The sequence below is a fragment of the Paralichthys olivaceus genome, chromosome 19 (genome assembly GCF_024713975.1).
Source record: "Paralichthys olivaceus isolate ysfri-2021 chromosome 19, ASM2471397v2, whole genome shotgun sequence".
NCBI lineage: Eukaryota > Metazoa > Chordata > Actinopteri > Pleuronectiformes > Paralichthyidae > Paralichthys > Paralichthys olivaceus.
This window is the reverse complement of record NC_091111.1, coordinates 3629075-3642168: the sequence shown is the minus strand read 5'-3', so window position 1 is coordinate 3642168 and position 13094 is coordinate 3629075. Positions and strand designations below refer to the sequence as shown.

Below are 13094 nucleotides of genomic sequence, written 5' to 3'. Positions count from 1 at the left end.
GTCTTCAATGCTAATGGCATCTGTTGCTTGTGTCACCGTCGCACATATGCAGACAGACTCCAACGAGGGCGCGCACATGTCTATACACACGCATACACATTTTATTATGAGGGAATAAAGCTACAGCCGTGAGCGATGATAATATCAGATACAGTCAGAGTGATAACTGAGGAAGGAGATGAAGGAAAGAGAGTCTGGTGTTTTTGTTCAAATGGCTTATGGATGCACCAAGGACACACAGTGTCAGCTTCTGTAGCCTCTTCATGCTATTTAAATGAGACACACACACACACACACACACACACACCGTATCTGTCCATCTCCCTCGCAGCCCCATGCCTGTCTCCCCTTCTCAAGTCCAAGTCTTCCTTTAGTCACACAGGGAATTTATTTCACAGCATCTGGACAGTCCATTAACATTATAAACGTCCCCGTCCATTGTCCAATCGAACTCACGCTGCTTAGGCGCTTCCTGTAAATCAGAGTTTGCAGCTAATTGGTGCGGTTGAATAAAGGTCGATTTAAAGCCCCCCCCCCTCACTCCACTCCACTCCAGCCTCCCTCCTCCCAGCTCCTGTTTATACTGTACTGCCGCGCCACTCTCGCTTGTCAAGCAAATTCTCGCTGAGTAACATTTCAAAGAGCCATCAACCTAATTGCTTGCTAATGAGAAGACAGTTGCGAGTGTGTGCGCACATGCACCGGCAGACGCACTCGCACAGGCACACACACACTCAAGAGTTTTGAGTGGGATATATTTTGGTGTCCTCGTTCAAACCCGCCGGCAGATGAAGGCGAGGGGAGATGATGCCTTGCAGGAGTGGGTTTGTCCCGTTCTTGATGAGATGCATGGTCTCAACCAGAAAAAATCATTAGCAGCAGATAATTGGCCACCAGACTGGTCCTTTCATGGCTGTTGTGGTGTGTTTTTGTCTGAAAGAACGTTGGTTTCATGTGCACAGAGGTTGTACTGAGGACAGAGGCAGGGTTCAAATTCCTTGTTTTGAGGAACATGAAAAAGTTCCTGGACGTGCATGCAGGCAAATGTAATCCACTACTGTGAATACAAAGTCTGAGCCTGACCACACCACACCGCCGTTCCTCCTCCCAATCATAGATTCCCTTTTTTGCCCATGTCCCGTATATATTGCACTTCAAAGTCAAACTTCCTTCTGCTGAACTGGCTTCTGCTTGTACTTCAAAACATTTTAAATAATGAAAATGTAAAAGGCAGAGCACATTTTTTTTCCCACGCTTCCCTCTGATGCTCTTGTGAAATGAGGTAAAGCCACATGAGGCATTTGGGGGGGAGATGGGAGATTGGAGGAGTGGAAGTTGGGAGCTCTGCACACACACAGTCCCAGACACACAGACAGGGTCCCAGACACACACACACACACACACACAGTCCCAGACACACACACACACACAGTGCCAAACACACACAGTCCCAGACACACACACACACACACAGTCCCAGACACAAACACAGGGTCCCAGACACACACACACACACACACACACACACACAGTCCCAGACACACACACACACACACACAGTGCCAAACACACACACAGGGTCCCAGACACACACACACACACACACAGTCCCAGACATACACACACACGCACACACAGTCCCAGACACACACACACACACACACACACAGTCCCAGACACAAACACAGGGTCCCAGACACACACACACACACACACACACAGTCCCAGACACACACACAGGGTCCCAGACACACAAACACACACACACACACACAGTGCCACACACACACACACAGTCCCAGACACACACACACAGTCCCAGACACACTAAGAATAAATGCTACAAAATGATAAAATTGTCACACTCATTTTCATATTACGTTTTAGTCTCTCCAGCTTTTCCTCTCTCCTTTGTTACAGTGGGGTTATTTAGACTTGTTTGCAGCCTCCCACCCAAGACCCTCCGGTTTCATTATTTAAAACACAAACATGAATTAAACATTTTACAGTAGAAATGTCAGTAGCAGTCTAGAAAAACTGTAATTATACTACAATAGTACTAAATAGTAAAAACTCAACGATGCATATTTTAGGAAATACTAAGCCTTCTGCATGTTAAGATCAATTTTGAAATTAAACTTCAAACAGCAAGTAGAACCCAGCACAGTTGCTTAGTTACTGTGCACATCCAACAGACACACAGCCATATTTAGCATACATTTGAGTTGTTTTTTTGGTCACCTAGAGCTGTGAGGTCCAATTCTCCACTATGTTATCCAGCTAGTACCAAATTATAGTCAATTAAGAGCATTTTAATTAAAGAAAAAAGATGCCTGCCTCTGCTGGAACCGATAACGGAGTATTAGGGGAGATGTATTGTTACAAGAAAAATGTCATACAAGAATAAAGCAATTTTAGTATGAGGATTTGAAAGGATTGCACAAGAAAGTGTCTCTTCTAAGAAAGGTTCCCACAGGCTTGGAGGAAGTTGCCTATTTTGTGGTGGATGAAATGTAGTTATTTTCCCATTAATGATGACTTTATTCTCTTCATATGTGTTTATTTTCAAAATCTCAGCTATTTCCCCCCTTAAATGGTGACCATAGAAAAAAAACGGTTCTATGCATTCACTAATATAAGTAACCATGCACATGCTTATATTTGACCAGTACAGCTTTCATTGAGGATCTTGGGTCAGGTCGTGGTGAGCCTGCCTTTGCTTTAAGACTGAATGGCAGGTTGAAAAAGCTTCCTTGGTTTAGCATCTCTACAGTTCACAGATTACCATGTTGTATCTCATTTTTCTACACAGCACATGGTATTTCTTGGAAGTTCATCCATCTACTGAGCAACAGTTTGCAGCATCTTTGACTGGCAACATCTGGCTTGATGCCATTATTAGGACTTTAGACAGTGGTGTGAGGGTAAGAATAGTGTTGACTGTTGCTTGAGGGGCATCACAGTGGCTGATGTGAGTCGCACATGTATGGTTTGTAATCTATGGTTATCTATGGTTATTTGTAATTTGTTAAAACTAGAAAATGACATGGAAGTGGTATTAGCTCCTTATTTTACACACAATATGTGGAACTATTCTTTAAAAAAACATATGTATCAAAGACAGAGACACATATGCACACATACTTATCAAGAAAGAGCCGAGTGGCACTGGAGGTGTTATAAGCTGCCGAAAGAGTCATGGTAACACGTTCAAATGTGAAAAGTAGAATTACACATGCTGTGCCACACACTCCGTAAAGACTGTGTGGCACAGCAGGTCGCCATTGATTTGTGTATATTAATACACTCCACATGCACAGAAGAGGAGAAATAACTGTTGTATGATAATAACTAGCTTTTATTGGACTGAAATAAACGCAGTGAAGTTAGGAGACTCAGTGAAGCCCTCGGCTAAATAAAAATCATATTTCATGGGTTGCTGTTTGGCTGAAATAATTCATGCCAGTTTTAAATTGGCAAGTGTGGTGTGTGTGTGCGTGTGTGTGTGTGCGTGATGACTCTACACACATATCCATATCTCTTGCAGCTTTCAGTGAGCTCCTGCTTCTGTTAGTTTTTGACACATGCCAACACACACACACTTGTACTTCTATCTTACCTTTACCCTCTTTGGCATAATGCATTCCCCATTCCCCATCACCGTCACCTAACCATGACCATCACAACTAAATGTCTAATCCTAACCATAACCTAAACCTGCTAAAAGTAACAGCTCCTTGAATAACTGAGGATCTGCCAAAATGTCCCCACTCCACCAGGTCTATGCTCAACACACACACACACACACACACACACACACACACACACACACACACACACTCACACACACAGGCACTGCTGCATGACTACTTGCCCTGTAGTTCAGCACACTTCTCCCCTGCACTCAACATTAAACCCACATGATATTAAAAATGCACAGGTGAGCTGAAACCCATAAGGTCTTGAAAGTAGGCTACAGTATGAAGTATTCTTTCTGTGGCTTTAAGCTGATGAAAAGGTAAATCACAGAAACCAGATGAATGTGGATCAGAAAACACTAAAAATATTGTTTCATAATGTGTTTTCAGGCCAATTATTTCAGCACATTTTCATCCATTTTAATCCGGTTTTCTTGTGTGGCTGCTAAATATCAGTTCTGCTTTAGACATCCTGGCTTTGATACTGTGTACGTGCCGAAATACTTTACCGTTCCCATGGTGACTCTGTTGTTGACTTGCAGCCAGTCCGACCAAGAGGAACAAAGTCAAATGGACTGTCCACGAGCACAAACAGTGTGACGCTCAGATCGATGTATGATTTATAAGCTGCCGCAGCTATGCATCGCCCCCTGTGGAACACACTGCACTGCCACTCCACTCCATATTGGTTCTCAGTAGGACTTCAGTTAATATTTGATGATGATGTTAAAAGCTTCGGTGAAACGGTGCCTCAGCATCGGGGCGATTGCTGATTTAGGCATAACTTGTATGAACAAAGAGAACTACCGCTAGAGAGAAACTCAAATAGTGACATTTTGCTGTTACACTGCACTTCTTATATGAAGACAATGCAAAGATCTGTGGGGTGGGTGTAGTTAATACATGCAATTCATTTCTCTCTGCAGTACCTGTTTTTGATTCTCCATGTCCCCCCCCCCTTTGCTTTAATAACTAAAAGACACCAGATAATCATAAGCTTACCCCGATCCCCTCAGGTAGTAGTCAGAAGCTGCTCAAAAGATTAGCTGCATTGAGCATGTGTGAAAGGCAAACCGCGGAGAAAGTCCGGACCCAATTTCCCTGAATTTCTCTGCAGGACATGTCTGAAAACAGCTTTATTGACACTCAGACCCAAGACCAATGGTAATACATTGACATCCCATACCCAACTCAGTTACACCAAAAAAGAAAAGCAACAGGCGTGACTTCGGTCTGTTAACTTTGAGCCTTTGTTGAACCCCAGGGGGCTTTCACATCTTGTTTGGTACAGACCCTGAGACTTTTCAGTTTAGTCCAAACCAAAATAACAGTTGTGAAAGGTGCCTTCGACCATGGTGTGAACCAACAGACCTAAATGTAGTCCAAGCAATATGTTTTGGGGATAGTTCAGACTTTTGGACCAACTGCAGGAAGATGAGACTCTATGAGACAATAGAAGGAAAAAAAGAGGCAGTTTACAGATTAGCTTGTATCTTCACCCAGAGCAATATGAAAGTGCTTTTTTTCTATGTATTCATTCAAAAAAGTTTGTGAACACAACAGCTTACACACACCTGTCTACAAACCAGTCAATGTCAAGTACATGTAGATGTACATACATCAGGCACAGTATTTCATCAGCTCCCTAAATTACAATGTGAAACCAAAAGTAGGTGGGACAAATGGGAACGTGTGAAACCCCAGGATGACTTCTGTTGTCCCATCATTCAGGAACAGCTGAAAAGAAACCTGAGGGTGATTTCATGCTGTTTTTGATGGTTTAAGTTATGGAGAATAAAAAAGGAATGACCCCGGCAATAGAACAGCTCACTTGTGAGATCTAAACCAGATGCTGGTTTAAGTTACAGGCACATTTTTGATGTTTGCTTTTGCTCGTCATAAACAACAAGAGTTCCTCGTCACCCAGCAATTCCTATGAAGAAGTGAGACACTGCTAGTTGTGAGCTGATTCCTCCTCTTGCAGAGATCAGTCTGGTATTGAACACACAGCGTAACACAGATCCAGTTTGGGAGAGGGTGTGGATTGGACCTCTGAGTCATGCTTGTTTTGGAAGTGCACAGAAATAAATATGAGCAGCAGATGAAGATGGATGCTGATTGGCTGCGGTGGGTGAAATGAAAGTGACAAGAGGAATATTTATCGTGCAAAATTGGGTCTAACTGCATCTTTGTGGTTTTGTCCAGTCTGAAGTTAATTGAACTTGAATCCACACCTTTAAGACATTCAAAGAGTTTGTGAAATAGAATTAATGTAAAGCATATTTGGCTGTGATCATCCCTGTAGTTTCTCATCATACATATTCTTGAGCAGCGTTCTGGAAGGGTACCCGTACTCAGCATCAGGCCCATTCAACACCTACAACGTCTAAATACAGCACAAGGACAAACATGCACTATTTCTATTCTACTACCTCTTTGTTCACATGTCAGAATACTCAGCCATCATAAAAAAAATAATTTGATAAACTTACCTCTTTATTTGTTTGTCTTACAGAGGGAGAGACTGCGGAATATTGAGAGGATCTGCAACCTGCTGAGGAAGGTAAGCAGAGGACAAATTATCATCATTATCATCATTATCTCACTTGTGCTGTGCAGATTGTACTTAGTATGCTAATAAGAATACAATTAGGTGTAATGAGCATTGCACCTTTCAGTGAAAATTGAAATGAAAAACATTTTCCTGATGACACTTTACGTTCCACAGACATATGACACATTTCAGGAAATATTACACGTGTTTGAAATGCATGCCATCTGCAACACAAATTCACTTTTCTAATTGCAAGGCTGCTGTGTGATAATTTTGTTTTTTGCACATCAGAGTTTTCTCTGAAGTGCTGTAGTTTGTTGATTTTTGTATTCGCAATGTGATGCTTCTTTTGTCCTCTTGCCTCATGTTGGACTGACATCAAAAGGGAGACTGGTCTGTGCTCTGCAGATGGATGCTCTCTCTCTTCGCTCTGTGTGTGTGTGCAGACATTTTGCCTTGAGGTACAAATGAGGATGTGAAGAAGCCTCCTCTCAGCTTCAGTGTGACATCTGTTTCTCCCTCCACCTCTCTGAAACTCAAGCTGTGTCTGCACGCTTCACCCGTGTGTGTGTGTGTGTGTGTGTGTGTGTGTGTGTGTGTGTGTGTGTGTGTTTATGCTGGAGGTTCATTACTCGAGCAGCTGATCTTGGTTATCAGTGTTGTCAACTCAAGCCCCTTGGCCCTCCACTGGCCCCTGGAGAGAACATTTCCCCTACAGCACTAACACAGAGACAAATACACACATGAATGAATGCACAAAGCGACATACAGTGCACACACACACACACATACACACATCCAGATGCACTGTCCTTGCAGCTGTGACCGGCTGTGCAGTGATAACTGGAGGTAGCTGTAAATGTGTTATCACAGCGCAGCTTAAAAGTGACTTCCACCTAATTTATTACTGATCTATAACATTTTAATCTATATAGTTGATTGATTTTTGTTGAGACAGAAATGCATTAGCTGCAGTATTTTGTGCTCCTGTATTATGGGTTATTGTTAGTGGAAAATGCAGCTTAATCCTCCGGAGACATAAAACAGTTTAATTCCATTGTCATGTGGTAATATATACGACAAGCCCAATATAACACAATATTATGGTTCTGGCTCTAGCTTTGAGGGTTCTACTTCTAGTACGGCTACTGTGCATGACACCTACTACAAGCCCTTCAGGCCTTGTGATGAACCAGCGACACATTCAGGGTGTAGTCCTCTTCATACCTAATGTCAGCTGGGATTGGCTCTAACCCTTCTAGGCTTGTCATGGTTTACATAAATGGTATAGAGGATGTATAAATGATATGTAAATCTTCAGATATGCTAGAGGCATAGCTCCAGTTATGACAAAGTCCGTCTGTTGGTTGGTTGATTGGTCCACCACTTTGCTCCTGACAAAAATAGCTCTACACCTATTTAATGGAAGGCCATGACATCCCAGTACATTTTCATTACCAGCTAACATTTAGCATCCCCTCATAATGTTCAGCTTTACATATATTGTGTATTGGAGCACCATTAGATGTGCACAGTGTAATTCAGCACACTGTCTGCAGGGATGGACTCAGACGGACTACAGGTAGACAGATAATTGGAGTTACAGAAGTGGCTCTCTGCACTGAGGAAACTATAGAGGCGATTATGACTGTAAACCTGTGTTGACATGGGCTGTGTCCAAAATTCCCCGTTCATTCGTGATCACCTACTTTACTTTATAGGGACGTTGATATAGAGGACTATATAGCGAGCTCATCGGCAAAGAAAGAAACGCTTTCGGACGCTACGCTGAGCATTTTCTCTGCGCCCGTAATTACGTAATCATGATGCAACAACTTCAGCTGGTGGAAAATCATTGTTTTAATGTTTATTTCACACATTCACAGTTTATTTTAGACTCTCACCACATATTTTACTGTCGCAACTCAGATTCATATACATATAAACCTGATTTAGACTTTTTTTAAATATTGCTTTGTTTGTGACCATCGGTTGTGCACTACTTTTCACAAAGCATGGTGGGAAACAGTGAGTCCACATAGGGTTTAAAACCTTCACTGAGCATTTGGACAGCACTGCAAAATTGCAAATTCACTCTATAGTGGACTATATAGTGGCGAGTGAGCGATTTCAGACATAGCCATGGCTTTGACGACTTGTGTCACTCTGCTTTATGGGTGCATTGTGGGTGTATCATTAACACACCAGTTGTGTGTGTTATGATGGTAGAGTATTGTACTATAGCCATCATATTCCTGAAGTCGTGTAGTGTACTGGTCACACAACTGAGCTGTCTGATAGAAGCATCATTTGTTTAAATCCCTGCACAGCTATCTCAGCCATATCCATATCAACGCAGAAATCAATAAAATGCAGCCGCAGTCGGAGCAGTAAGCACATACACAGCCACCCTTCACAGCCAGGCTGTATACCGTCACACTTCAGCCTTTTGAGAGGAGGAATGAGCAATAACTGCAAAGTGTCACATCTGCTCTTCTTTAGTGTCTGCAGAGCGTAAACCTCAGTGTAATACAACAGAACTGGATTTCTGTAAGAAAAGCAGAAGCCTTGCAAGGTGGCACAAAAGAGTTTGAAGCCAAATTGTGACCTTGTAAAGTCTCTCTCAATAACTTAAATGGGTTGTTGGAAAACAGTCAAAACAAGTGAGTACAGGCTGACAGCTCCTGAGCTTTGTTTCACCTGTCACGGATCACATTTATATTAGTAATCAGAGTTTGTTTACGCCACTTATTTCCCAGCACAGCTCCACTCAGCTTCAACAAAACCCTGGGTCTAATTAAGCAAAATAATTAAAAAACGCCCACAACCTTTAAAAATGTATTATTCTTGAGTCGTGCGTATCAGCAAAGATTACTAAGATCTAAAGTACAGCACTAAGTCACTGTAGCTAGTCACTATTTTCCTCATGGTTAAATAACTTGTCTTCAACAAGATGCCTTCTGTGACTTTTGATTATTGCCATGGAGATTCATTTGAAAAGCAGAAAAAATGTTATCGCAAAAATAGGTTTGTATGCTGGATGCACACAGTTTGAGGAAGTATTTTTACTTTGTCACACACTGTGCTAGTCAGTGTGGACGCCTGAGGTCTTGAGAGGATCTGCTGCATTGTGAAGGTTTTTCCTCTTTTGTCCGGAGCTCCTCTCTCCTCCTCTGAAACTCTTCAGCTCGCTCCAGCTGGCACCGTCGCAGCACGGTGTCCCTGATTGATTTGGTTCAAAGCTTTGGCTGCGTTTCGTTTATGTTGGCACACCTAGTTTATAGTTTTCACTATGGAAGTGGACACGGGCCATTTTCGATCTCACTGCAGTGTTTGCGTGTGTGTGTTTGCGTGTGTGTGTGTGTGTGTGTTCTCCTGGGTATGCAAACACATGGAGATGACAAAAGCTTGAAGGGATATATTTTGTCCTTTACTCTGTACTTGTACATATATCCTTGTGAGGACCGTTTTAACAATCTACAGAGTGAGGACATTTTAGCCGGTCCTAACGTTCTAACACACTTTCAATGGGATGTTTCAGGGTTAAGACTTGGTTTTAGGATTAGGGTTAGGAGCTAGGGAATGCATTATGGCAATGAGTGTCCTCACTAAAATACATGTACAAGCATGTGTGTCTGTGTGTGTGTGTGTGTGTGTGTGTGTGTGTGCAGTCTTGTGGCTTGAGTCGGTGCGTTGTCACAGCAACTGAGCTAACCTGAGTGTACTCATTAGAGCTCTTCCTTCCTTTATTTTTGGGCCTGTCTCACCCTTTTCCCCATCTCTCCTTCTCTATCTCTCCTCCTCTCAACCTCCTCCCACTCTCTCCCCCTTTCCTTAGTACAGTAATGAGTAGATGATGGAGGATGAGCACAGCACATGATGGACTATTTACTTCTAAGGTCCCAAGGGTATTTTCTCTTTGAATAACCACCAGTGTCTTCCAAACACAAACTTTAGCTGCTTTTGCCTTGTGTCACCAAAGTCATAACAGTTAGTTTTAAGATAATGTTTCCATCCGTCTTTAGCAGCAGTCAGAGAGAGAGCAGGTTACAGTGTGAGATGGTTGTCTGCCTGATGACAACTGTGTCAAACCGAAGAGAAAACCTCAATCACAACCCCACTGACAAATTCAGAAAATCCTGCAGAAGCAACAGCTCGGCCATGAAATTCTACTCTTCAGCTGCAGCTTTGCTTGATGGATTTGGTCATTCCATGTAACAACTGTGATGTCAACACGATGCCTTTCCCTTTAAGACTCAGTGCAGACTTCTGTTGAACTATAGGTGTCGCTGCAGAGAAAAATACAACACTGCCAGAAACAAGCAAAGAAGAAACGTTAAACAAATGAAAAGGCCTTTCCCTGCCAAGAGTCAGGTCTTGGGAAGCTCCAAATAATACAGTGAAGGTTCCCCAAATCCACAATAGAGATAATCATCAACTAACCAGAAGGTCAAAGGTTCGATCCCCGGTTTGTCCAGTCTGCGAAGGTGTGTGTGCCGCTCAGGACCAGCTGGGTTAAGAGCTAACAGGAGCCACACTTTGCAAATGTCAGATGTCAGATCAGTGGCATTGACCAGTTTAGGTTACATCAATTTCTTTTTTTCTTCTCTCATAATGGTGGTACACTCGTAAATGAATCACTTCTCATGTCTGCCTCCTATCACCTTCACAGCTCCTCTAATCAGACTTCCTCACGAACTCTGATGCTCCAATGAAACTGCTTTTCCAGTATTTATCTGCCACCACATTCAATAGAACCTCCCGTGGTAAACATAGTTCATGGTTGGTTTAACGTAGTATCTGTAAAAGGCTTCAGTGCGTCGCATTTTTCACCGCAGTGAGCTGGAAGCTGAAGTCCACTGGGATGTGCTCTGTTTGAACAGTGCTCCGCGTGCTGCTGCAAACAAAGACTGGAACTTACAATAACTAATTAAGAAAAGTAAGCAGAAGAAGATATGAGTGATTCATTTGATTACATTAAGTATTTAAAATACTCTCTGGTGACGCATCTCATGAAGAACATTGTAAATTATGCAACCAGGGTATGAGGTGAGAGGCTGACTCTGGCTGAGCCCCAGATATCATGTGTGGAGGTGGGAGAAGTTTCCAGATTGAGAACCAGCAACTCTCGGTGTCATATCTGGATGAATCCAGACATACTAAGCCGTTTCATCATCACGCCCACTGTCTCTGCAGATCTCCTGCTGTTTTCTCCCATGGGCTCATTTGGACAATCTCAGGAGAAGTCATAAGGGGACTGGCAGGAGAAAGTCCGTAGAATGTCCGCATCGACTGACTTTGACATTTGCCTTCACATATACCGCCCCTCCGCTCAGTGTCAGGAAATGACCTGCAGTTCAGCGCAGGTCTGGAAGCGGCTCGAGAGATGACGCCAAACAGTTCAATCTTGTCTTGTTTCTTGTAGCTTGAGTCCGTTTGCTGCTCATGTGTCTTTCACTAAACCCAGATCTGTGGTTGCTGCAATGATTACTCTACTTCTCCACACAGGATCTCTGGGGCTCAGCCACAGAGACCCTTGTGTTCTTATTAACCCCTATTACCAAGACGATTCTCCCCTGATTGCTCAGACCACACCACATTGGAAGTTTTTTTGTAGCCTTCCCCAGATCCCTAAGACTAGTCTATGAGCTCTGCAGGCAGCTACTTCCACCCCACGGCTTGGTTTTGGCCTGATATACTGTACATTCCCTCATGTCCAATCAACTGAATTTACTCCAACAAAGACAACATGTCTGAATAATTATCTCAATGTTTTATTTCAGTTTACAGTGTTTTCTTCTTAATATCTTTTCAAAACCATTAAATTCTGGTATTACTTGTATGGGCTCATTATGGGGGTATTAGACTGAGACTGAGCAACAACAAAATGGTTTTAAAGTGTTTTTTTCCAGCAGAAACACTCCTCATGGGGACCAAAGACTGCAAACATTTTTTGAGGTCCTAGTTAATCAATATGGGTAAATGCACAAACCTGTGTGTGTGTGTGTGTGTGTCTGTAAAGTCAGCGTCAGTAAGCCGCTCAAGCTTTTCGTTGCATGAATTAATTAACATGACTAAAATTAATAAATCACAAAACATTCCCATGTTTTGTTCTTTTCATTCCACTTATTTTGTTGATTGGCAGTGGAGCTTTTGCTTTAAAAACACATAATTGTGCAATTGTGTCAGACTGTAAGAGAATTATTATGCGACTGCCAGACACCAAGTAAACCAACAACAATAAAAACGCCATCCGGTGTGTTGCTGATAAATGGCTGTACGTGTGTGATTTCTCCTGTGTTATCCCTCACGCAGCAGCTGTGTAAGTTCCCTGTCAGTCACAATAATGAGCTTATATGCAAACCACAGTGCTCCCTTGATCCCACACACTGTTGCCAGGAAAGAAGACCTGAGAGGTGGAGTGAAAGGAGAGGGGGAGCGGGGAAGCTCGTCTTTGACAAGAAAACAGCAGCCACTGTTAGGCTCAGCAGGAAATGAGGAATAATGGTGTACCGCATGACTTCTACTGGAAACAGCCCAGATTTCCATAGTTTTAGTCATCATAAAATAAATTCTCTTCTCTGAGATTCTGTACGATTGTGCAAAGGAAGTGTTGAATAAATGATGATGTTATTGGTGACTGTAATAGTCTCGATGCTGATTTGGGTTATAGAGTGGAGGCTTACAAAGTCTGAAGCTGTACCGTTAGCACACTGTGCTAATTTGAAAAGCATAGATTCAACTATCTTGACACTAATCAATGTATGAAAAAATGTAATTTCTAAAATAATTACTGAGACTTAGATCAATAACATAAATGGAATAGGGCAGCACAGGGGTTA

General features: G+C 42.6%; 1 protein-coding gene across 1 annotated transcript in view; it reads left to right on the top strand.

Moving 5' to 3' along the window:
- Window positions 1–13094, top strand: part of cnih3 (cornichon family AMPA receptor auxiliary protein 3) — a 66474-nt gene that overhangs the window by 20289 nt on the left and 33091 nt on the right. Inside the window, 1 exon segment of the mRNA XM_020091663.2 lies at window positions 6214–6261. Coding sequence (XP_019947222.2) covers window positions 6214–6261 — 48 coding nt within the window.